Source organism: Phoenix dactylifera, chromosome 12 (assembly GCF_051530095.1).
Source record: "Phoenix dactylifera cultivar Ajwa chromosome 12, Ajwa_hap1_PhDact_Kaust_v1.1, whole genome shotgun sequence".
NCBI lineage: Eukaryota > Viridiplantae > Streptophyta > Magnoliopsida > Arecales > Arecaceae > Phoenix > Phoenix dactylifera.
The window spans coordinates 16,213,598-16,239,553 of NC_143201.1; the positions used below are offsets into that span (position 1 = coordinate 16,213,598).

The following is a 25,956-nucleotide window of genomic DNA, read 5'->3' on the forward strand; positions in this document are numbered from 1 at the left end:
TTTATTACCAATGGTATTTATTACCGATTGCCTCTCCAACAACATCGAGTCAATCTTATATTAAAAAAAATTTAACATCAAGTCAATGAATCTATATAGTCCAAAACATGTTGTATTTTACGTCCTTTAAGGATTCCAAGATATAACTCATGTTACATGTCCTTCCTTATGACTGATTTATTTTCATTAGCGATGAAATTTTTGGAAGCCAATGACTGGGACCAAAGTAATGTAAAGGCCTATATTTCTAATGTTTTGTTTAAAGACATCATGGTTGATACATTAGACTAAGTATCTTCTTGGTGCCATCAAAAACATCTTTTCTACATTGTCAATGGCCGGCCTACATGACCAAATCAAAGTCTTGGCTAGTACTTCCTCGAAGATCCTTGACTTCAAGGCATCTTATCCACTAGTTCAATTTTTGGCTAGAGATCATCCATTAGAATTTCACCGACTATAGCACGAAGACAAAAAAAAAATTTAGTTCATATCATTAAAATTGCTGACAAGAGGAACTACCATTAAATATAAAAAATCGTTCACAGTCTAGATGATCAGAATAAAATTCAAAAAAATATTAGATTTTTTGCATGAATACTCCCATAAAATGACTATTTCTATGTGTATCCTCATAAAATACTTGTTTTGCATAAATATCCATCTTTTTTTTTCTTTTTTGCATATGTACCTATACCATCTAATGTCATTAAAAAATAAATAGCTTAAAATTAAAATGACTAAAATACCCTGATGGGTAGACATGTAAAAAAATTATAAGGATATATACGCAAATAGCAAACTTGTGAGGGCATTTATCCAATTTCTCATATTTAGAAGGGTATACAATCAAGAAATTCATTAAAAAATGATCTTGGTTGAGACTTGCCGAGTCTTTCATGATTTAATTGGAGTGACAAGTCAAAAAAAAAAAAGAGGCCAAGTCGCATTGTCAATTTTTTTTATTTAAGATCTTAACTAGATCAAGTTGAAATATTAGGTGATTATTTTGGTAATACTATTCTCCATTTGATTTTGATATAATTATCATTATTGAGTCTATAATATCTATATATTCTTTAGCATTTTTAAAATATTAAAGCATATCAAATTTGAATTAATTATAGATGCTTATATTAGAAATATTTTTTAGTGATTTCTAAATGTTGATTTATTATTTATTTGTAGAGACAAAAATTTTGTAAAAGCAACATGATTTATTCTATGATATGAACATGAGATCATGCGACGTGACAATATTAATCTTTTTTTATCATCTTCTCTTATTAAGAATAACTGAATTATCTTTACCAAATTTTGATCATTTTTTATTAGACATTTTAAGTGTATACCCTCCTAAATATGCTAAATTATACGAATATCCTCGCAAACTTATTATTTGCATGTATATACTTATAAATTTTTCTTTTTGCTTGTCTACTCATAAGGGTAGTTTGGTTATTTTAAATTTAAATTGTATATTTTTTAACAACATTAGAGGGTATAGGTACATATACAAAAAAGAAGAAAAAAGAAAGGTATATATGCAAAATAAGTATTTTATGGGCATATACATGTAAATAGCAACTTTACGAGGGTATTTATGTAATTTTGTATATTTAGAAATGTATATATATGTAAAAAATCCAAAAATATTGAATTCAACAACTAGAAACTGCCTCCAAAAATATAAACCCACTTTAACTTACCGAGATAGATAACTACTTGCTTCATGTGAAATGTAGAATGAATCCATAAGCATCCACTTCAAGTAGCAAAATGAGCATTTTTTTTAATTATGGTTGAAAAAAATGATTCGCCATTTATTCATATTTCAAATTCAAAACATTCTCATTAAGCTTCTCAACATTCAAATTCAAAGTTCGACTTCGTGTTATAAAATGAAACCTTGTTAATTGTAAATAACCATATAATCGTGCAATCTTAACTCATATATGTATAAGTCAACACATTTTGTAAAATATCATTACAATAAACCAATCACTCTCAAAATTCAACGCATAAGAGATCATTTTCCATGTTCATTTGCTTTCATGGCATACAACCTTTGACCTGCATCCTTCGTATTACACCAATGGCTTCATTTTCCTACTTACCAACTTGTTGACCTCCATCATGCATTCTTTGGCTCTTTTTCAGCAAATTCTAAACTCTCAGTACCGACCAATACAACTTATATGACATTATAGGGTACTTCACAATCTTCATGACAATGATCGATCTCTAGTAATACATCAACTGAAGTTTACTATGTCATCATGTGATTTCCACAACATATACACTCTTCAAATGGTAATCAAGATGACAATTGGTTGCCCTACAACTCCAACGTACAATAAATGGCAAAGGCAAGATCAAGAACTATTGAGTTAGAGACTACAATATTTCACAGGATTTCTAGCCCTGATTGTTGGGTGTACAACATTTTAAGCAATGCAGCATGCTCTTAAATGGCCATGAGCCTGCACTATGCAATTGACTCTTCAAATTCAGACAATTAATAAAGGGTGGTGCTTATCAATGGCTGATTATCTTCTAAGGGTAGGCTTGGTTGGAGAAAGTTAGGCTTTAGAATGAAAATGAGAATGAGTGACTTTCATTTCTGTCATTTGATTGGAAGGAGTCCCATTCCTAATTCTGATTCTAAAGGAGAATGGAAATATCCCAATCCCTCAAAATCCAATCCTGACTCTCTCTTAGTATTCAAACTCATTCTAATTCTGATTTTGATTTCAATTACGAATCAAATATTTTGAAAAATATGGCCATTTCGATTCCCATTCCAATTTCGATTTCGATTCCAATTTCGATTGTAAACCAAATGCACTCTAAATGAAGTTAACAACAAATAATAGTAACCAACCTTGCTAGCATTGTATAAGGAATTTCTTATCAAGATCTCATCCTTTTATATTTTGGTTGGCTTGGGACCAAAGCATGACTTGTTTGCTGTGTCCTTTACCATGCAAGCTAAACCCTTAAGACATCAATGATATCCATGGTCATGTTATCATCCATGAGTATCACATTAAGCAACCTAACCCTCTTAATAAACCAGTCATTCTCCCATCATCAATATAAGCAATTGCAGAATTGGCAGTTTTCAAAACCTTTATGGCACTTTGAGGTCAGCACTAGCTTTGACTTTCAACAGTAGTGAAACAAACCATGAATGAGGTCATTACAGTGTTGGTTGTCCACATTCAACTTCATCAAACCACCAAATCCATAGTTTGATATCTAGAACAAGTTTTTCTAGGTAAAAAAATATGCAACAAATTCAATCTTGCGGCATTATCATGCTTTCTTCAGTTCGATCACAATCAATAGCCTTACAAAAATCCTAGCTTGATGTTTTCATCATATCACCAGCAACCACTATTGATCAAGCTAGTACCCAGATTCTAGAGCCACATATTACTTAATATCCAATGTCAACAATTTCTCTCCTCCGTTCTGAGTGCTATGGCACCAATCAAATTAAAGTTGGCAATGGTGCAAGTTTACAAGCTCATCATGTTGTTGTTGTTTCACAAATAGTCAAACACCAACTTCTCATATTCACATTTATAAGATATGTTTCACAAATGGCTCTTTCATTCATGCATTGTTGGTCATCATGACCCCATTAAACATTTGGCAGTAGCTATTCGGTTAATCCTATAGCAAGATTAAAAATGAAAGTCTCTACAAGCAAACTGCCAATTGAAGGGAATAAAAGGGTGCAATAATTATATCGATGTTGCCAACTTTCTGAAAGACATAAATTACCATTTCATCATTCTATACCTCATTTTTCTGCAACTTTGCAAATTGTAACTTATTTGATGCATTGGTTAAAAAAATTAAAGCATATATATACACTCTGATCGGGGTGGCAGACATCCTAACATGCCCAACTTTCATATTTCTAGAAGAACTTTTAATCACCCTCTTCATAAACTCATGGATAAAATGAGTCTGAGGAGAGAATGTATTTTCAAATAGTTGAGTCCATGCATTGCTCATGGTAAATGCCTCTACACTATTTTGGTATTGGGATGATGGACTTAATGCCTCTATATTTCTCTTAAATTGCACATCCAAGCTCATTCCTAGCAATATTTCTCCATGATAGTGTTTCTTTGGGGGACCACAAGAATATCTTAATATCTAGATTTTGTATTTTCAAGTTTGCCTATTTTTCTACATCTCTAATATGTTGCAATACAGATTAACTGAATGTGTAGAAAGTGTATAAGTTCATTCGATTTATATTACTCAGCCTTTTGGTGACTTGAACTTTTGATTTGATGGAAAGCATGTCTCACCTTCAATTTCTATGCTGGTGTCCTCTTCACCAACTATATTGATGTCCCATGTTCCTCCTCACAGTTCTCATCTACTTAACCTAATTATACCCCCATAACTGCTTGGCCAGATCTACTTCTTCTTAGCTCACTAATTCTCTATTGTAACATGCTCCCAACCTTCAACTATTCATAAAGTCGCACAAACCCTACTCACCCACCATTCAGCATGTCTAACCCCCATTACCATAATCTCCATCACATCAAGGTCATTTTCTTTCTGCTCATACCAATAATGATCATCATTAGAGAATAGCTATAAATACAATGGCTCTCATTTGAAATAGTATATAAATTTTCTATCCTCCATCTATTTGCTAAAATTTGTTCAGTGTAAATTAGTTGTCTTAAACACAGTCTATGAATTCATTGATTGAAGTATAGCACCATTAGTTTCAGATGATTCAATCAAGCAGCCAACATTGATTTTAATGAGACAAATGGTCAAGCTCACAGGAATCAAAGTACATCAAAAATGTCATTTTACATGGTTTTTTTGCTTTTGGAGCAAACTTGTTCTCGCATTCTTTCGTTAACCCTAATAATCCACTTCATGTTTGTAATTAAATAAGGCTTTGTATGAACCTTAAGCGGGCCTCAAGGGTCTAGATTCAATGACCTAGTTTCGAACTTCTTGAATTGAATTTGCTCGGGTCTCATGTTCGTTCATCTCTCATTTTAAAAATGTAGATGGTGCCACTACTATTTTCTATAATACACTATGGCATCACTATCTCAAATCATCTCCAAGCTTATTTTTCATTTAAGCCCTTTTTTGCTTTCATAGAGTGCAATAATTATACTTCTTCTTGGGCATTGAAAGCCTACAATACCTGAGATTGGCTCTTCTTATCCTCAGCAAGTTATGTTGAAAACATTCTTAGTCAAGTAAAAATAACTAAATCCCAAACTCAATGAAACTCTAATATTGATAGCTTCTTGTTTCTCTTAATCTACCAGAAATCTGCATCCTAACCAACACTCTGTAGAAGTATGGCCATATGCTCTAATATTTGACAATTACATGGAGAGAAATTTCATAATAATAAGGCATCCTCAATTCATATATCTACCAATTGGTGTTCAGTTGATAGCTATGAAGAAAATATTACGCCATCTAAAAGGAGTTGCAAATTATTACTTGTATCTACAAGATTCATCATCCTTTGCTCTTCAACTGCCTTTTGATGCTGATTGGGCTAGATAGTCTCATAATCATTATTCCTTTTGTAGGTCTCTAATGAGAGCACAAAAGTGCGATCTACATACTACTTAAATAAGTATTATTGCCAATATATAACGATAAAATTGCTGATTTAATATTATATTTTCATTTGGCACAGGTTATCGCAAATCAGAGTTTAAATGTACATTTGGTATAGATTGGGATGATTCATGACTTCAAGCCTGATTACACTAGAGCATAATTGAACCTGGTCAAGCACACTTGCACCCGAGCAACATGTGTCTATACATCACAATCCCTAGAGTGCATTGGAATTCTGCATTAGAATTCAAAATAAAGAAAGAAATCCGCAGCTTTTCAAACTTCCTTCCCGTCTCATCCCGTGCGCCCATTTGAAGAAGATCGCGATCCAGCCGTCTGCGTCAAATCCCACGCGTCCGCCCGCATGGAAGAGATCCCGATCCCTCTCAATCGGGCCACATAATCAGCAATCTCCCGAGTCCCCTGCTTCCTGCTTCCGGATTCCCTCCCCATCCGCGTGTCTTCCAAATTCACGATCGTCTCAGCATCCCGTTCTTCAGCCATTCCTTCTCCCGCGTGCAATCTTCCGCTATCAGCTCCTTCCCATGACACATGCCAAAGATCCCGTGGCAGATTCCTTCAATCATCCAAATCCTAGCATCCTCCGCGTCCAGTGCCTCTCAGCCTCCCCTAGTCTTCCGGATTCGCGATCGTCCAAGCTTCACTCGTCCGTCCGAGCCCGCAATCTCAGCAGGACCCGCATCCGAGCTTCCCGCGTCCGAATATTCCGTGGCCAGCCGGGATGTACATTTCGAACGACTGCCCAACCTTCCAGCCATCCACGGTGCATCCAGATCGACGTCCGTCCGAATCCCCGCTCCTTCCGGATCAGCTCCCTTCCGCGCTTCCAACTTTTGGAGACGATTCACAGTGATCCCCGCACCCCATCTGCCTCCTTCCAGCATCTTTCATATCTCCCCATCCAGATGGAACCGCATCCGAGCCTCCCGGATCCCGCATCCGGGTATCCCGCGGCCAGCCAGGATGCGCATCCCGGATGATCTCCTCCTCCCAGCAAAATTCCAGCATCCTTAGTTTGGAATTTTTGGGTTTTGAGTGGTGAGGAAGTTCTATTTTGAAATAGGAGAGATGTTTCATTATCAAGGGGGATCTTCTTCGGCTCTTTCTCTTACGTTGTTCTGGTTCCCATTCAAAAATAGAGGAGACTCTGTTTTCAAAAGAAAGAAGAGAAGAGGGGAGATTATCATATCAATGGCCAGCTAACTCCCTTGGTCAAGGGTGATGGAAGAACCCTTGACTTATTGCTCTCATGAAGTAAACTCTGAACCTTGGTTTTAATTTATTTACATCTTTTCATATGTTCTGATTCTCTCATATTTATTTATTAGATAGATTTGTTATGGTTTATATTTATTGATGCACGAATTGCTCCGATATTTAATTTGTCGTAGACATAACTGACACGATGAATGCTTAGAAGTTGAGTTCATGTATTCAATCGATATATTCCATGATTAAAACTATTTTATTTATTTGATCCTTAATCGAGAATCATCGAGTTTATTTGTTGAAAGTAATATTGTTAAGGGAGATTCTGGATCCCTAGCCATCTCCATTTTATCGAACTTAATCTATTAATTAGTTTCTCTAAACTTCTAAAAATCATCTGAAATCACATCTGAAATTACACTGATAATTCATAGACCGCTTCCTGAGGAATCGACCTCAGACTTCCGAGTTTTACTGCTTGTGCGATTCTCCTGCACTTGGAAGAACAATTTTGCGAATGCACCAGTCTCCTTTCTTGAATCCAATCTTGTTTCTCAGCCCTAAAAAAGGCAGCTTGCTTACTCTTTCTAGCATTGAATTACTTACAGGAGCCTTCCTTATGCCACCATTGATCTCACATGGTTTTGTTTTTATTTCAAGACCTTGGAATTCGACTTCATCTCTAGTTCTTTGGCGTGATAATATAATGATGCAAATATCTATCAAGTAATTAACCTAGTTTTCCATGCATGAATGAAATGCAATTAAGATTAAAATTCGTTTGGTTCATGAAATAGTTGCTTCAAAAAAAGAAAGTGCATTTCATCAACAAATCAAGTGGTTGATATCCTCAACAATGGTCTCTCAATGGTTCATATATTGAGAAATTGATGTTGGTTTGCTCCTCTTTTCACTTGTGAAAAATTTTAAAGATAGTCATGGGTGGCCACGAGGAATTTTGAATCTAGAATACAAACTTTTCTAATAGTCTTCGCAGCATTTAAATTTAAAATTCAACTTTATATTGTATTCGTGAAACCGTATGTTCACTTGTAGACAACTAGGTCATCATGGCATCTTACTACCTCCAACACAAGTGGATCTTTTCCTTCTCAATTGCTCTCTCTATTGATGGTGTATCACTAGCTGACGTTTTTGTTGGGAAAAAGTAAATTCTTTCTCTATTGACAAATTATTATTATTATTATCTAACAAAATATATGATGTTCTTTATTATACAAATATTGGCATTAGTTTCGTAAGATTGGATAGGAATTTGGAACTTACTATGAATATTATTGTTAGATTAAAAGGTCAAAAATAATTAAATTCACCATGAAAAGTATCTAGGTAGGTTGTATCAATTGTTGGTAGAATTGTTTGTCATGGATTAACATAATACCCTATATTGTATGCCACTTTGAGACTTCTCGCCTATTAATTATTAAATATTATAAATACCTTTAATTTTATGTGAGATGAATGATTTGAAACTTCTTTTTGTAAACAATAATAGAGAACTAAGAGGGCTTAAATTGCTTTTATACAAATGCATCTCCTACAGGCCTTCATATTTTGCCCAAAAGAAAGGCCGCTTCAAAGTTTTAGAGAATTAAGTAGGATTAAGACTCTATTATTCGATATATTATTTAATCTAATCCATAATTCGTAATCTGAGCAGAATGCCCAAATAAATATTTAGAACTATGTTACTCTCTCTAAAAAAATAATACTACAAATAATGATATTTCAGTAATAGGAAGATGGAATCTTTTAATATATGACTTGACCTCCTCAATGTATAATTTGATTTCATACTCATTTGTTTTTAATTATCAACTTGACTGCTATATCTATGCCTTACTTCTTGTTAGACATTTAACACCTACCATGGAAAGAAAATAATCATGCTGAAGATATCAAACCTTCAAAAACTGAACAAGAGGTGAAGCAGAAAAGGTGGAATCATCGCCTCATTTCTCATTCAAGAAACATCAATGAGCCCTATGTTCTGCTTGTAAAGGTTGCTAACCTAGTGATTGGCTTTTATGAAACCATATGTTTAACCCAATTCTCTATCATGACTTATAAAGAAAGAAAAGAACTAATAAACATGATACCAACTTAATTCCCTCTTTCCCTAGGATTTAACATCAAAAACTTATTGAAGAACCAAATCAAATCATTCAGATAAACAATGAAAACAGAGCGAATGCTGGAAGCTCTAAACAAGTGGAATTGGCCACTAAAAACCTTGGATACACTACAACAGTAAAGCAATAGAAATTATAAACTAGAAGAAGGAAGGGGAGGGACAGAAAGACTTCATATGAAAACATCTTAGATGGATGGCGAGTTGTTGTGAAGCAACCTACATGTCCAACAAACAAGGATCGCAGGCCATGAATATGGATGGGTCTCGCTTAATCCAACTAAAGTAAATTTGAAATTGGATACTTATGGACCATAATTAGAATCAACTGGTTAGAAAACAAAAAGAAAAAATTAGAGCAGCTATGATGTCAAAATGGACATTATAACAGCTTCAAGCACTTCATCATGTTATAGAAATATATAATAATGCAAAAAAAGATGTTTACGAGTTTATAACATAAATTGTAGTGTTTTATTTCTATGCATACTGTTTCTCTCAATAAAATACTAGTTGCTTTGAAAACTCAATTTTTTGCATCAATTTCCTTTCCAAGAGATGATGAGGTCTCAAGAAAAATAAAAAAACTTTTCTTATCAAGTGGATAGTGATTGAAAATAGTACATTATTATTTTTCCATTACTCTTCTTTATTTTCAGTTACAATAATATTACAATATTTATTATTTTAATATTAAAAATTGAAATAGTATGTTTCAAAGTAAATAATAGTCATTACAATTGTTGTCAAGGTCAATGATGGTTCCCAATGGGTCTATTATAATGATAAAATGTTTTTATCGGAATATTGGTTATAAAATGGCTATTCCTAGTCATATGGGACAAGTAGCTAGTCTAAGTGCTAATAATCTAATTAGTGCAATATCGATATCTTGTTCTTCAACTTCAGGCATCTTTTTTTTTCACTAGAGAGAAACCCTACCCCTCCTCTCGCACCAACATCTCCAATTATCATCGCTACATCCTTCACCACTGTCCTCATTATTGCTGCCCTTTAGTCTCCTCTCTCCAATCTAGAGGTAAAAACAGATCGCATAATTGCTCGACCGATCTGTTTTTGTATCCAAATTATCCGAATATGGATATAAAATTTAGCATCTGATTAATGTCCATATGCATCTTCATATCCGTCAAAGATATATTGATTCGGGTATATATATATATATATATATATATATATATATATATATATTCGAATAAAATCTAAATCTATTTTTAGATTGTTTAGTCTCATGCAATTTACATAAAATAGAGTTACAAGGCTTATTACTGATAAAATATAGATTCTAATTCTAGATAAAAGCAGATATGGATTTACAAAATTAAACCATATTTGATCCATTTTGAACCTTTCTCTTCATGGTTCATTGCTAGCCACTAGTGTTCTGTATGGTCATAACATTAGTCTAAGTTGAACCTAGATGAAGCTGTAAGAAGGGGAGGCTCAAACATTAGAATAACCAGTCCTAATAACCAGTCCTAACAAATATAGACAGGATGCCCCCCCCCCAACAAACACATCGAAATGATAGTAAATAAAGTTCTTCTATTCCTTCTCAAATGGATGGTCAAATTCTAGATATTCAACAATAAGGATAATTAAAAGATATACCTTAGAAATTCATCTAAAAAGAAAATACAAATAATTAACTGTAAGCCGAACTAGAAGTAGAACCAAAAGATAAAGGTAACTAGAAGGGAACTTAAAACTAGTTAAGATAATTAGTAGTTGTACATTGCTATTGGAGGATATTTCTAATTTAGCAACAATGATAAATTAGGCTATATAACCTTGGTGGCTTATAGTGATGATATTCCCATTTTCATTATGGATTATGATCCAACTCTGCCTTTAGAATCATTATGATACTACATATTATTATTTTTCATTTTATATTAAAGAGAGTAGGATTTTTTTTGGGGGGGGGCAAGGGGGTCATCATTCAAAGGTCTGTAGTAGCTGAGGTTAACAAGCTCAAGGTTGACAAACTAATATAGAGTGGGACAAAAGGAGAAGGTTGATAGCAAATTGATAATAGGGGCATAAGGCGGTAGTGGAGACATGAAGGTGAAGATCGTTTAGGGTTGTAGGAAAGGAAGATGGCGCTACTCATAGCTAATGAAAAAGGTGAGGGAGAATAGTGGAGATAGTCAATTGGAACCTTCAATCTCTATCTAACAATGAAGAGAAGGAGGAGATAATTTTTTACTGGATGAAATGGTGATTACGAGAGGAGTGGGAGAGAAAACAAAGGAGGAGGAGGCTTGCAACTAGAATATGGTTATTCACAATATATGATGATTTTGGTGGAAGCAATGAGGAAGCCTAAGGTAGGCCAAATGTATAAAGAACTGTTATTGGAGTAAGTTAAGTGGTGGAGTGATATAAAAATAGGCCAAATATGTAAGGTATTAACCAATTTATATAATTTAGTAATGAAGTCTATGTGCTAAGTTAAATGCCAACTATATCTTTTACTAATTTTTGAAGTTGTAAATAACTTGTCGGTCTAGTACAAGATATGTTTCGGCTGAAGAAGTTAGCAAGAAGCTAAATTATAGGAAGTGGTTACAATGACCTAGAAATTAAACTAAAAGTCATAAACATAAGGAGATGTAGTCGGAGTGGTATCAACTGAAGAAGATAGGTTTAAACATAGAGGAAAAATAACTATACAGTAGTTAAAAGTAGGGTGTACAAATAATAAGTTGTAACCATATATAAGGGTACCTTTCTGAATAATTAGAATATTTTTTATGTTATATGTTAACCCCATGGTTTCAATGGTTTACTATTTGATTTTGATGATAACAAACAAATAAATTTAGTTTATCATTATGATTATAGCAAACGAATGAAAATTAGAAATATTTGAGATTTCTTTTGAAGGCAAATATTAGAATTTTAAACGTGTGTTAGTATTTTTAGCATAAGTTTTTATTGAAATATAATATTAATACAATTCTTATTGATCTGGAAAGATAACTTAAAGGACAACAACTTTTATATTCAATATATTTTTAAATTTGAATGTTAGCTATGAGTCATAGGATCTGAAATCTATCTATCCATAATCGTAATTCAGGCTGACATATGTTTACTTTTTTAGTTGTACCTTTTCAATCAAATGTCCTTTTAAGATGATTCTTGTCAGGTTGGAAAGATAACTTAAAGGGCTACAAATTTTATATTCAATAGAGTTTCAAATTTGAACGTTAGCTATGAGTTATAGGGTCTACCATCTATCTATCCATAGCTGTAATTTAGACTAACATATGTTTACTCTTTTAGCTGTAACTTTTCAACCAAATGTACTTTTGAGATGATTCTTATCAGGTTGCAAAGATAACTTAAAAGGCTACAAGTTTGTCTCTAGACACTAAGTCAAATTAGGCATTTGATTTGTCAAAAAGGTACTGTAAAGTAGAAAATCAAATCTGACCCGAATCTGCCTACGTTAAATGTGTTGAAAAAGAGTTTCCAAAGCTTCAAATTGTTTCAAACGGAAAAATAGCTTGTGAAGCCTATAAAACGAGATTCATACCTCATATTGCAGCAAGAGAGTTCTATAGAGTTTGAAGAGAAATCAAAAGAGTATTGTGCTTATAAGTAAAAAGCCTTCCTTGTTGAGAAATTGAGCATAGTGCTTTTATTCTTGTTATTTTGACTAAGTATTGTAAGAGAGTTGTTGACCTCTTGTTAACTTGAGTGATATCGAGGATTGCTCGGAAGAATCGTACTCTAGATAAATAAGAAAGTGTTTGAGAGAGTAGATCAACCAAGGGTTAGCTCGGATATCACCAAGTATAAAGGTTGCTTGCACATGGAAGACAAGCGGTTTGTAAAGCTTTGAATAAGCATAGTGGATTAAATCTCGGAAAGAAGTCCTAGGAAGTGGATGTAGGCTCACAAGGAGACCGAACCACTATAAATCGTTGCGTATTATTTTTCTTCCTTTCACTCTTTATTTTTTTTATTTTTAGTTGCATATTTGTAATTATTACTTGCTATACTTGTTGCATCTAGTTTATTTTATTAGATTTAAAAACTTGAGAAGATTTAATTTTATTTTTGCAAAATTTTATTAACCCAATTCAACCCCCCCCCCCCCCCCCCCCCCCCCCCCGCGCCGGGTTGCCTAGTTGGGCCAACATTGTATTTCTTTTTTTATTCCTTGCGTTCGAGTGGGCAACATGTTAATAGTAGTGGAAGTCTTTGAAGGTTGAAGACAGTAGGATCTACTATTACTTTTATATCCTTTCCGATTTGAACTGATCGCATGCTTGTACTTTTGGTCCGACTAGTACCTTGGTTGGCCTCTGTTACAATAGAAAAGAGATCTTAAATCAAAGCTTGAGAATTTTTGGTTTAGATGTAGCAAAGGATCTGTCTTCACCTTCAGAGTCAGAAGGCAAGTCAACGTCAATACGAGCTAAGGCTATTGATACTCTCTCAAATCAAATTTGTATCATATCGAATTCCCACCAAATCAAAAAATCCTCAGTCATGGCAGGTTTGGGGATAAAGGAATGAACTAGAACTTTGAACTTGACTGATAGTAGAAAATGTTAGCCATGAAAGTTAGGTTTGAATTGGTAATCAATGACCAATTGAAAAAATCAATGTTAAGAGTAAAGAGATAGGCAAGAAATTGCTCGAGCAAGACCAAACTGGTGGGTGAAGAAATTTAGGAATAATATTCAACTGAGCACTTATTATTGCTAGATCGCTTAAGAATATTTCCTACATGGAAATATCTAGGTATAAGGAAGTGCTTCCATGAGGATCTTATGGCCTTAGGACAATTTTAGAGCTCAAGTGAAAGGAAAGAAGAAGTTGCTTCAGCTAGTTGAACCCTCATAAAATTTTCTAAAATAGTCTAGAAAAGAAAGGAAAGGACCTTCTAATCGAGCAAGATGGATCTCTTCTGTTTATGGGGATAAACTTCTAAAAAATATGCATATAATCAGAGCTCAAAGATCCATAAAGGGCCTCTACAGCTCCAAGCCCTAGAGCATACTTTCCTATGATCCTAATATAGATAACCTAAAATAAATGGGCCTAAAGCGATGGCCGATCTTTTCAATGGCAATATCCCAATGAAGGTGATCTTTGACAATTTTGACCAACTAAGAACAAAAGAATATATTTATAGATCTAAACTAGAAAAAAAGGCTCTACAGTCTTGTTTGATGACAGGCCCGATTAGCTGATCATAGATTCCCTTATAAACAAAGTAGCTAATATTTTGCCTAGATTTAGATCTAACTCATTCTCAAGGAGGTCAACAAAGGTGTTAGCATTAAATTTTTTACTGATTGGCCTAAGATTCAAAAGAATCTCCAAATCTAAAATGATAGGGGTGGACATGCCATGGTTTAAATGTAAGGTATTACTTGAAAATGACTACAAACCGAGGGCCATAAGAAGAAGGGATCTATTGATACCGGGAGGAAATCTAGAAATGGAGATGATGTCTAGAAGCGTATTTTTCTCACAAATTGTAGCCATGGCTACAATACGATGGAGCCATCGATCTTAGAGGTTTAGCTTAGTTGGCCAAGACCGGTGAGGGTTGTCATCCTTTTCAAATTGAAATTTTGAAATCTGGTCTTTCATAGAGAAAAGTTTCCTCATGATGAAGAGGGAAGATAGAAGAAAGAGATGGGGGACACCTAATTCGAAAATAGAGCAAGGAAGAGAAGACCAAAAGGGTGAGGAATCTAGGAGATCGATGCTCTCAAGTTGCTTTTGCCTCTCCTTGGCCTATTTAGCCATAGATTTGACTATGGAGGTATCTAAGTTCATCTAGGGCCGAGAGAGAGAGGAATCAGAAAAGAGGAACAAGGTTGCAGGAAGAAGAATTGGAGGAAGGAGATGGTTGTGAAAGCTATAGCTTGTTGGAGGAGACGAAAAAGAGAAAAAAGATGAGCTATATTTAAAAAGCCAGACACATCTTACCGAGGTGTACCCAGAAAAGGATTTTAATTGATCGTAGAATCTCGAAGATGGCAAGAATGCAGGTGGCACTCAGAATAGCCTCTATGATGCAGACATGTGGTGCATTAGAGACCACCATAGATGATTAAAAGAGATGTGCTAAGCTGCACCATAAAGTAAGATAAGAGACATGGAGAGCCCATCAGATAACACACTTTTGGAAATCCATCAGATGCCAATTGCTGATGTGGTATCGGGTATATCACTTCACCCTCCTGATTACTAGGTAATGAAATATGGAGGGCATTGTTAGACCACATCCTAATTAATAGTAGAAGCCAGAGGACCGGCTAAATAAATGGTAAGCCAAATATCCTAGTCAATGGAGAACGGGCCTCGTAGAGTGATCCAAGAGCTGGCCAAACATACAAAGATTTGTTATTGGAGCTCATCCAATGATGGAGTGACTTAAAAATAGGTCGAACATGTAGGGTATTACCAGATCATTGAATAGTTTACCTAGAGAAGACTGGAGGCTCGTTTGGTTTGCGGAAAAAGAAGGGGCAAAAGTATAGTTAACGGGAAAGTAATGAGATGCATCTTGTTTGATTAGAGTTTTCAAAGGAGAGAGAACGAAAAGTTGTATTTCTATAGGAATATAATTTCCATGTTTCGTGAGAAAGTTTTTTTCACGAAAAATATAGGAAAGTTACTTTTCCATGAGCTGGAAATCACTCCATTTTTATTTTTTTTCCAAAAAAGCCCTTCAACATTAAAGATGTATTAAAGATCTAATTTTTATTAAGGGTATAATAGGAATTGCACATAACTTTTCTAGAAAAGTGGATGGTCAACCAAAAATAAACATTCTGTAAATCTGTCACTTTTTCATTATCAGCCAAACATACCAAAATTCCTAGAAATCTGTTTCCGAGGAATCATATTTTTTAGGAGGAAAAATGCTTTCTGCGAACCAAACGAGCCCTAAATGCTAAGCTAGAGATCAAAATTTGTAAATCTAATTTCCAATGAATTGGGTCTATGATTATTTAACTTTCTAATTATTTATTTAAATTCAATCATCATTTCGATTTTTTTTCAATTCCAGGCCTTTTTTTTTCTTGGCGAGTAAAAAAATTCAACAGATCGAGTAGGTAAAAAAGTGCTCTAAACTTAATCATAAACGGGTCGACCTCTCTTATCCATACCCGACCTTGGAGCTTGCTGGGTCGGATCACGGGTTGACCCAACACATTTGCAGACACAGTGGAACTTAATTGTTGGATTTTAATATAGTGGTCCCTAGATGACAGGGGAATCGTAGCATGCTAACCAGATCATCAACAGATCTGCCTCCACATACACTCAGCTCTCTCTCAGCTAGTTTATTAGCTCTCTTTGCTCTTATTTGGTTCCCTGTTCATCTAGCCCGATCCCTCTCTAGCCTCCATGGATCCCTCTGCCGAGAACCCAAGGAGGAGCAGCAGCGACTCTTCCTCCTCCTCGGAGTTCGAGTTCTGGATGGTTGGCAAAGAACCCTCCTTCCCCCAGCCTCACCTCCTCACCGCCGACGAGCTCTTCGTCGACGGCGTCCTCCTCCCTCTCCACCTCCTCCCTCTCTCCCACTCCAATCCCAACTCCACCACTGAACTCCCATCCGCTACCGAGGCCGAGCCCGAGACACCACCACCTCCCCCAGAATCCTCTACTACTTCCAATATTCCCCCCGCCTCGTCCTCCAAAAGATGGAAAGATATCTTCATGGCGGGGGAGAGGAAGTTGGTGGAGAGGGTGAGAAGGAAGGAGAGAATAGAAGGTGCCGGTAATGCCGCTGAGCTCAACATCAACATCTGGCCTTTCTCCAGGAGCCGCTCCGCCGGGAATGCCGGCACTGGCACCTGGAACAGAGCCAAGGTTATGGTGGCCCGGCGCAAGGCTAGTAGCGCGCCTTGCTCGCGGAGCAACTCCCGCGGAGAGTCCTCGAAGCCGGCCACCGCCGCCGCCGCCGCCGCCGCCGCCACCACCACCTCCTCCTCAAGGAGGAGGTGGGCTCCTAACCCGGGCCGGGTTGGACTCAACGGTGGCATCTACCTGGGCCGGACCAGCCCGGTCTGGCAGCTAAGGAGGAACAGCAAGCCCGCCGAGCTGAAGGAGAAGGCTAGCGGAAGCGACGCCGGTGCCAAGAAAGGAGGTGGCAGTGCTGGGGTTAGAATGCTGAATCTGAACATGAACACCTGCATCGGGTATCGGAGTCAGGTGAGTTGTAAGGGGGAGGACACGAATGGGGTGGCCGGCGGTGAGCAGAGCAGCGGCAGCGTCGGCGTCGGCGTCGGAAGCAATGCCGGTCTGTTTAATCTCAGGACTATCTTCTCTAAGAAGGTGGTTTGATGTAAATATTATTGTATATTACGTCTGGTTATTGTAAAATCTTATGCCCTTTGTATGTAATTTCTCTGAAACTTATCTTCTCTTCGATTCCAGTATTAGATTTTAGAGCTATCCTATGCGTCCTCTACAAGTATCTCTCAGCATATTAAGGCATTCTGGTGGCGAGAGTTTCTGATGGGAAATGTGCCATGCCTTTTTCTTTATTTTGGTTTAATGGGAGGAGGATGATTGCTCCAAAGCGGGATGAGGAAGGGATCTCGGCACTAGCTACTGGCTGATTCTGTGAACTCAGCCAATAACCACTCTCAAGGCACCACTATTGTAGACAACCTTTAAGGGCATCATATCAAGTGCTAAAACATTGGAATAAACTAATTATGCTTGGTTAAATGACTTTTCTAATTAATCATAAATACTAATAGTATATCATGAAGAGATGGTGAGATGAGGATTCTCCAAAGATCTGTTGGTGTTAATGATCCTCAGTATTATCAAGCACCACCAAAAAATGGATTCTATTAACTAAATTGTTGATCGTATAAATTTTTAAAAATTTTCAAGATCATGCAGCCAAATATTCAAAAAATTACTACAAAAATATTTAGAAAATTATCAAAACATATTCTTGAAATCTATTATTGTATGTTTTCTATTTTTGTATTGTAAGCGGTTGTGCAAAATACTATAAAAAATATATAAATTTTTTTATTAAAATAAATTGAGAGAGAATTTTTTTTGCAACCTCAATTTTTTTTTCTTCCTTTCAGACCATGCAAACTGAATATGCTGCCCATTTGTTGCCATCAGGGTGTAAGAGTGGGTGTTGTCGAGGATGAGTTAGCTTAATTTAAGTGAGAAAAAAACTTGGGAAGATGCTATTTTTTGGACCCTTTGATGAAAATATTCGTAGAGGTTTGTCACGAGAATTAGCCTTTTAAAGTTGTCGCATCTCAAAAAGAGTGATTGCCATAAGTGGACGGATCTTGTGGATGACTTAGGTCTTATTTGGATGTGGGAGATCTTACCATGCATCCAATAGGATCCTCCGGATGCTAGTTTTAGGGTGGAAGCTAGAATTGCGAGGATTCCTATTTTTCCAGAATGAAATAAATCATCTTTTAGCAGTTTCTATTTTTTTTAAAAAAATACAAATTACTTGTTATCAACTCCTCCATCTGAATTAGTTATTATCATGTCCTCCAACTTTTCTTTAACTTAAATTTCAAAACCAAAAACTCCATATTCTTCGTTCCTTTTTTTTATGCCGACTATGTTCTTCCAACATATAGCTTTAGTCTTTATAGAGAAAGTATAACAACCCAAAACATCATCCCAAAAAATAACTAAAAAATATTATTTAAATTATTTAATTCTATATAAACATTCAAAATCAACCAGATGTATAGTTGATGTAGAACTAAGCATATGCCTGTCTGAATTGTCACAATCTCATCAGATTAAAAATTTAAATTTAATTAAATTTGATTGCAAATGTTATGATCGATTCGTGCTATACTATTTTTTAATTTATATAGGTTAAAGGCTGAAGTTGTCTTTCGAAATTCGAAAGAGAACCCAGTCAAAACATATTGTTTGAGTTTTTTTTTTTTTTTCTTCCTCATAGTCATGAAATTTGTGGACTATTGTGGCATCTTAAAATGTCTTGTCGTCTCATTTTCATTTTTTTTAAAAAAATAGGTGCTTTATACAGTACTTGTGTAAAGTCTCATTTTTAGTTTTTAATTATGTTTTCTCTTGGAAGGAGGTTAAGATATTGATTAATTGAGACAGATGCCAGAGAGGTACCATTTATATACATGCAACTACCAAAGGGGGCTTGTACGTTAGCTGAGGCACTCAATTGGGATGGGATTCTCTGACTTGGAATTGGGTGGCCCAGGGTGGCGAATAGCAGTGGGCACATGGGTTTGCCAAAGAATTATCAAAAGGTCACAAGGCATGCCTATGTTACGTCCACCCACTCGAACCAACGCCTGACGTTGCCTCCATGTGCTCACAGATATAACCGTCCAATCAACAGCGCCACCTCAAAGACTGCCCTTTCTTGGAAGTTGTGCGTGGGAACATTTGTCCTTGTTTCCTCAGTTACGTGTGTCCTCAACTAGAACCTTTTGGTGTTCACCTCTCAACAGCAAGCATTTTGATCGCCTAATCATAGCTGTCAATAAACCCAGGCCCACCTTTAGGTTCAATGGGGAGCAGTTTTGCTATGTTGGTAGGTACAGGAGTTACAAGGGGCATCCATTTCAAAATTGAGACAGGGGGTATCTTTCATGCCAGGGGAGGATTCACCTTTCTTTGCATGAATGCATAGTTGGATAATCAATTATATCCGATTATATCTGATCGTATTCCTTGCGATATCTGATTTGGATCGAATTCGGATATTATTTTTTGGTCCGATCGGATTCAAATATGGATCCGAATATTCAAATATGGATCGGATTCAAAAAAATTTCGAATATGGATATGGATATAGATACACCTAATTTTTCCGGATTCGAATCCGGATCCGGATATCCATATAATAAGGATAAGTGAACTAATTAAGTGATTACTCAAACCTAAACTAGAAAGAATCTAGATATCAGATGACCATAGAATACAGGATACTTAATTCGAATTCTTCGAATCACCTCGCACGTCTGAAAGGCTCAAACCTCTTGCTCATCCATTTCATCTCTCTTGATCCCGTTTACTTCGGTGACGAGCAATCTTTAGCGGTATATCCTTTATGAAATTATTAATTTTTATTATTAATAAATACTTGTCAAAATTATAGTTTTTTAATTGAATCTTTCTTTTATGAACATGTCTTCTTTGCTAGTTTTTATTATTGAATTTTGCTCAAATTTGATTAATATCCAAAAAAGTATCCGATTTATATCTGATGTGGGGTCGGAACCCCGACACCAGCCCGCACACCGGACGAGCAGGGAAAGCATCCGCGTCCTCCCCGAGGTATTGTCCGCTCTGGGATTGCCGCTTCGGGTCTGCGGGAGGTCGCCCAGGGCCGTGGCCCAATGACAGTCCCGAGCCCTGCCGGCGCGGGGGTCCGCGGAGGTACTACCCCTACCCTCACGGTTTTGTCCTACAAAAGGGCCCTCGGTGAGAAGAGGTGTTTGCACCCCCCCATTTAAGGCACAGACCTTTCCGCTGATTATCCGATGTGGGACTAAACTGGGAACCCCATCCCACAACACAGCCCCCCCAGCGGGAAGGTCTGTGCGTGGCCGGGGCCCTTCCTCTAGCGCCATCTGATGTGGGGTCAGAACCCCGACACCAGCCCGCACACCGGACGAGCAGGGAAAGCATCCGCGTCCTCCCCGAGGTATTGTCCGCTCTGGGATTGCCGCTTCGGGTCTGCGGGAGGTCGCCCAGGGCCGTGGCCCAATGACAGTCCCGAGCCCTGCCGGCGCGGGGGTCCGCGGAGGTACTACCCCTACCCTCACGGTTTTGTCCTACAAAAGGGCCCTCGGTGAGAAGAGGTGTTTGCACCCCCCATTTAAGGCACAGACCTTTCCGCTGATTATCCGATGTGGGCTTCAGGCTAGTCTGCTCCCGGGATGATCGTCGGGTTAGCCTGGCATCCGAAGGCCGAGCCTCGGAAGATTCCGCTCGTTGGTCGGCCAAGGCTGGCGCAAGCCGAGGCGACCGGTCGGGGCTTCAGGCTAGTCTGCTCCCGGGATGATCATCGGGTTAGCCTGGCATCCGAGGGCCGAGCCTCGGAAAATTCCGCTCGTTGGTCGGCCAAGGCTGGCGCAAGCCGAGGCGACCGGTCGGGGCTTCAGGCTAGTCTGCTCCCGGGATGATCATCGGGTTAGCCTGGCATCCGAGGGCCGAGCCTCGAGAAATTCCGCTCGTTGGTCGGCCAAGGCTGGCGCAAGCCGAGGCGACCGGTCGGGGCTTCAGGCTAGTCTGCTCCCGGGATGATCATCGGGTTAGCCTGGCATCTGAGGGTTGTCAGGCCTCAGGAAATTCCTTCTAGCGCCAACTGTTGCTGGTGGTCCAAACCGAGAACGATTGGCACAGCGGTGTGAACGGGGTTCCGTTTGAGTTGCCTTGGTTGGTGTTGATTGCGCTCCACCTTCCACCGGGAAACCTGCAAGCAAGCCTCGCACCACCACTGGGGTAGTGGGGGGCCTCCGACGATCAAGTCAGAGGAGATTGGAGGAAAAGGAGAGATAATAGTAGCAAGTAGGAGAATGCTCTGGAAGTTCTTGCTTACCTCCCTCCTTCTCCCCCCAGCCGCATATATACCAGGCTGGGGGGTCCTTCTGGGGGGTTGGTCATCGTGTGGCACCATGGAGTTGCCACTGACATGGCCGTTACAGGGCGTCGTGGGGCAGCGCTGGGTACGGCCATGACAGGGCATAGTGGAGCTCCGCTTTGTACGGCTGTTACAGGAGATCGTGGAGCAGCGCCGGATACGACCGTTGCAGGGAGTAGTGGAGCAGAGGGTCGCGGCGTGCTTCAGAGGAACAGCCTGTCGTTGTCGAGAGATTGCCGACTCGGGGTCGGATTGCTGGATCAAGGGGCAGCCGACTCGGGGTCGGGCTGCGAAGCCGAAGATATCCGACTCGGGGTCGGGTTACTGGATCAAGGGGCAGCCGACTCGGGGTCGGGCTGCGAAGCCGAAGATATCCGACTCGGGGTCGGGTTACTGGATCAAGGGGCAGCTGTAGTCTTCTTGGGCGCGCGTGCCGGTCACGTGGGGCATGGTGGCTGAGTTCCCCCGTAACAGTAGCCCCCCACTTCCGAGCCTGGAACCAGAAGGGGAACGGGTGAAGAAAGTGATGCTTCGAGATTGCCGCCATCCCTCGGAGAGGCGCGCGCGCTTCGAGCTCCCCGCCTTCTTTATGGCGTATGGCGGTTGTTGCTGACCTGGCAGTCTGAGGATTTCGGCGGACATCCTTCCTTAATGGCGTCGATTCGCCTTTGGGGCGCGAGCGACCCTTCGGCAGCCAGGCGTCCTCTGGCGTCACCGAGGCGTCACCCACCTTTCCGCCTATTTAACCGGGGGTCCTCCTCCGTCCGTCTTTCTCTTTACAGACATCTTCGAGTTTCTCCTTTGCGCTGCCGTCATCGCCGTCGGACTGTTCGCTTGCTCCTCCTTTGACGCTCTCGGAGCCGTTCTTCCTTCTCTTCCGGTGAGTTGCCTCATTCTTTAATTTAGGGCTCTCCATACTCTCCTTTTGTATTAGTGTACTCCAGTCGTTCCGGTCCTTTCCCCCTTCTTGACCCTGTCCTGACCGTAGATTCACTGGCCATTAGGGATGGGCGAAGTGAGAGCAGACCGCATTAAGTCGGAGTTGGTCGCCGAAGACCTAGATAGGTTCGTGGCTCGATACCACCTTCCCGAGGCCTGCAATGTTACACTCCCGGAGCCTGAGGAGAGGATGTCCCATCCTCCTCCAGGGAAGGTTGCCATCAATGAGGGCATTCTTCAGGCCGGGTTCCGCTTTCCCCCCTCAGACTTAGTCGTTCAGGTGCTTCGGGGTTTAAGAGTGGCGCCGACGCAACTGGTGCCGAACTCATGGCGCGCCAGGAAGGGGTGCCTCCTCCGACCGTTGACTACCCCTCAGGACTGTGGAGGCTCAATAACCTTCCCGCTGGGGGGGCTATGTTGCGGGAGGGGGAGGGGCCTTGAATTTAGTCCCACATCGGCTAGTAGCGGGAAGGTTCTGTGCCTTAAATGGGGGTTGGAAAACCTTTCCTCTCGAGGCGCCTTTTGAAGGGCAAAACCGTGAGGGCAGTGGTCTCCCCCCGTCTGCGCTGGACGCGCGGGCCGGAGCGCCCAAAGGGCAGTGGTCTCCCCCCGTCTGCGCTGGACGCGCGGGCCGGAGCGCCCAAAGCGGACAATACCTCGGGAGGAACGTAGTCCTCTTTCTCTGCTAGCTTAATGTGGGCTAGGCTGTTGTGTGAGGCTCCGGCAGAATGCCGTCCCCGCAACAGATGGCGCTAGAGGAAGGGCCCCGGCCACGCACAGACCTTCCCGCTGGGGGGGCTGTGTTGTGGGATGGGGTTCCCAGTTTAGTCCCACATCGGATAATCAGCGGAAAGGTCTGTGCCTTAAATGGGGGGTGCAAACACCTCTTCTCACCGAGGGCCCTTTTGTAGGACAAAACCGTGAGGGTAGGGGTAGTACCTCCGCGGACCCCCGCGCCGGCAGGGCTCGGGACTGTCATTGGGCCACGGCCCTAGGCGACCTCCCGCAGACCCGAAGCGGCAATCCCAGAGCGGACAATACCTCGGGGAGGATGCGGATGCTTTCCCTGCTCGTCCGGTGTGCGGGCCACAATCCTTACTCCAAGACCTTCGCCACAATCCGGTCATCCGCCTCGGAGGAGACCCTCAGCAGATCAGCTTGGGCCTCCTTGTGCTTCGCCTCGGCAGCGATGCGAGCAGCCTCAGCCTCCTCCAGGCGCGAATGAAGCTCCTGGTCGCTCGCGCGGGACTTCTCCAAGGCCGACTCCAATTCGCCCAGCTTGGCTTCAAGAGACCGGGTCCGGTTGCGGGCGTTGTCGGCTGACCGCTGGGCCTTCTCCCACCTCTCCCGGTAGTCGGCAGCCTTCCGGGACTGCTTCTCGGCCCGCTCCTCCGCCTTCTTGATCTCGCCCTCGAGACCCGAGGCAACCTTGAGTTGCTCCCGAGCCTCCAACAGCTGCTTCTCGAGGGTGGCGAAGCCGAGTGCCCGCTCTTCGGCCACCTGGAGCCTTGTCTCGAGGTCCCTGGTCGTCCTCCCCGCCGCAGCCTGACCTCCCTCCTCTACTGCCTTCAGTTGGCTCTCGGCCCTCGCCAGAAGCCTCGCCTGTTCCTCGTAGCACTCCTCCAGGCGGATCATGTACTGGGCGAGCTAAGAGATAGGAAAAACGAGGGCGTCAGGCGGGGATCAATAGAGCCTATAAATGATGAAAGCGACCGAAAGAACACTCACCGGCATAAGACAGACGCAGCTGGCAGCCCCAACGTCAGGGACCCTCATCTCCTGGACCTGCCTGCGGTCCTTCTCCAGCAGTACCGTCTCGATGAGGTTTCGGGCGCCGGCGAAAGTGAAGGCCGACCCCGACTTCTCCCCGGAGTCGGACGGTGGTTCTGCAGCCTTACCCTTACCCATCGCTTGGGGAAGAGTCATGCTGACCATGCTCGGGGCGGGGACCGCCCCTGGAATTGACAGGGTCCCGCTCGGCCGGGGCCTCGGCGCGTCCCTCCTCGTATCATCCGGAGCCGACCGAGTCGGAGGCTGGGCTGGGGACCGATCACGTCCGACCCGTCCATCTCGGGCACGCCCGGGTGATGCCTCCGGAGAAACGGTAGTCTCGGCATCGGAGGGCTGATACAGCATCAACTCCCGGTCCGCGCCCGCGGCGTCCCCCTGATCGGTGGGTCCGGACCCGTCTGTCGGCGTCGGAGTCGCCTGCCGGCGGGACTTCTTCGCCGGTGGGGCCCCGCTCGGAGGAGCTCGTTTCTTCCTCCGGACTGCTTCCAGTAGGGACGTCCTACCAACAGCCGTTGCCTTGTCCGACCGCATGACGTCGTCGATCTCTGCAAAAAGGACGAGGTGGTCGGAGGTTGAAAAACTGAAGGAAAGAACAAAACGAAAGAGGAGAAAAGAGCTAAAAAAGAAATGGTGGCGGGCTCACGGTCAGTGGGGACCGAGCTCAGACCGACGTTCACCAAGGTATCCTCGGAAATAAGGCGAGCCACCGGGGGGAGCCGGCCCTCGGCAACCAACTCCTTCAAGACGGCGACGCCATCGGATTCCTCCCTCGACAACCTCGATAGGCCAATCGGAGACTTCATCGGCGTCTCCCAGGTTGCCCTGATTCCCCATGAGGGATCTGCGTCAACGAAAAAGAAGCGCCCCTTCCAGCCGTGAATGGAGGTAGGAGCCTCCTTGACGAGGCCGCACCCTCGCCGCGCCGCAAAGCACCACCACCCTTTATCCTGGGGGTGGCCGCTCAGGCCGTAGCATTCCCAAAAGACATTCAGGGTGGCGGGAACCTCGTGCATGCGGCAGAGAACCTGAAAGGCCGTCAGGGCGCGCCATGAGTTCGGCACCAGTTGCGTCGGCGCCACTCTTAAACCCCGAAGCACCTGAACGACTAAGTCTGAGGGGGGAAAGCGGAACCCGGCCTGAAGAATGCCCTCATTGATGGCAACCTTCCCTGGAGGAGGATGGGACATCCTCTCCTCAGGCCCCGGGAGTGTAACATTGCAGGCCTCGGGAAGGTGGTATCGAGCCACGAACCTATCTAGGTCTTCGGCGACCAACTCCGACTTAATGCGGTCTGCTCTCACTTCGCCCATCCCTAATGGCCAGTGAATCTACGGTCAGGACAGGGTCAAGAAGGGGGAAAGGACCGGAACGACTGGAGTACACTAATACAAAAGGAGAGTATGGAGAGCCCTAAATTAAAGAATGAGGCAACTCACCGGAAGAGAAGGAAGAACGGCTCCGAGAGCGTCAAAGGAGGAGCAAGCGAACAGTCCGACGGCGATGACGGCAGCGCAAAGGAGAAACTCGAAGATGTCCGTAAAGAGAAAGGCGGACGGAGGAGGACCCC

General features: G+C 41.4%; 1 protein-coding gene across 1 annotated transcript; it reads left to right on the top strand.

Moving 5' to 3' along the window:
* The first annotated feature begins 16,306 nt into the window (after positions 1–16,306).
* LOC103724103 (uncharacterized) lies at positions 16,307–17,460 on the top strand. Its single transcript, XM_008815259.5, has one exon. It carries the CDS (start codon positions 16,430–16,432, stop codon positions 17,366–17,368), a length of 939 nt encoding a protein of 312 aa, XP_008813481.3. The 5' UTR covers positions 16,307–16,429; the 3' UTR covers positions 17,369–17,460.
* The last annotated feature ends 8,496 nt before the right edge of the window (positions 17,461–25,956 follow it).

Bases quoted from the DNA above. Each gene is read 5' to 3' on its own strand.
- LOC103724103 (XM_008815259.5), top strand. From the start codon at position 16,430: ATGGATCCCTCTGCCGAGAACCCAAGGAGGAGCAGCAGCGACTCTTCC.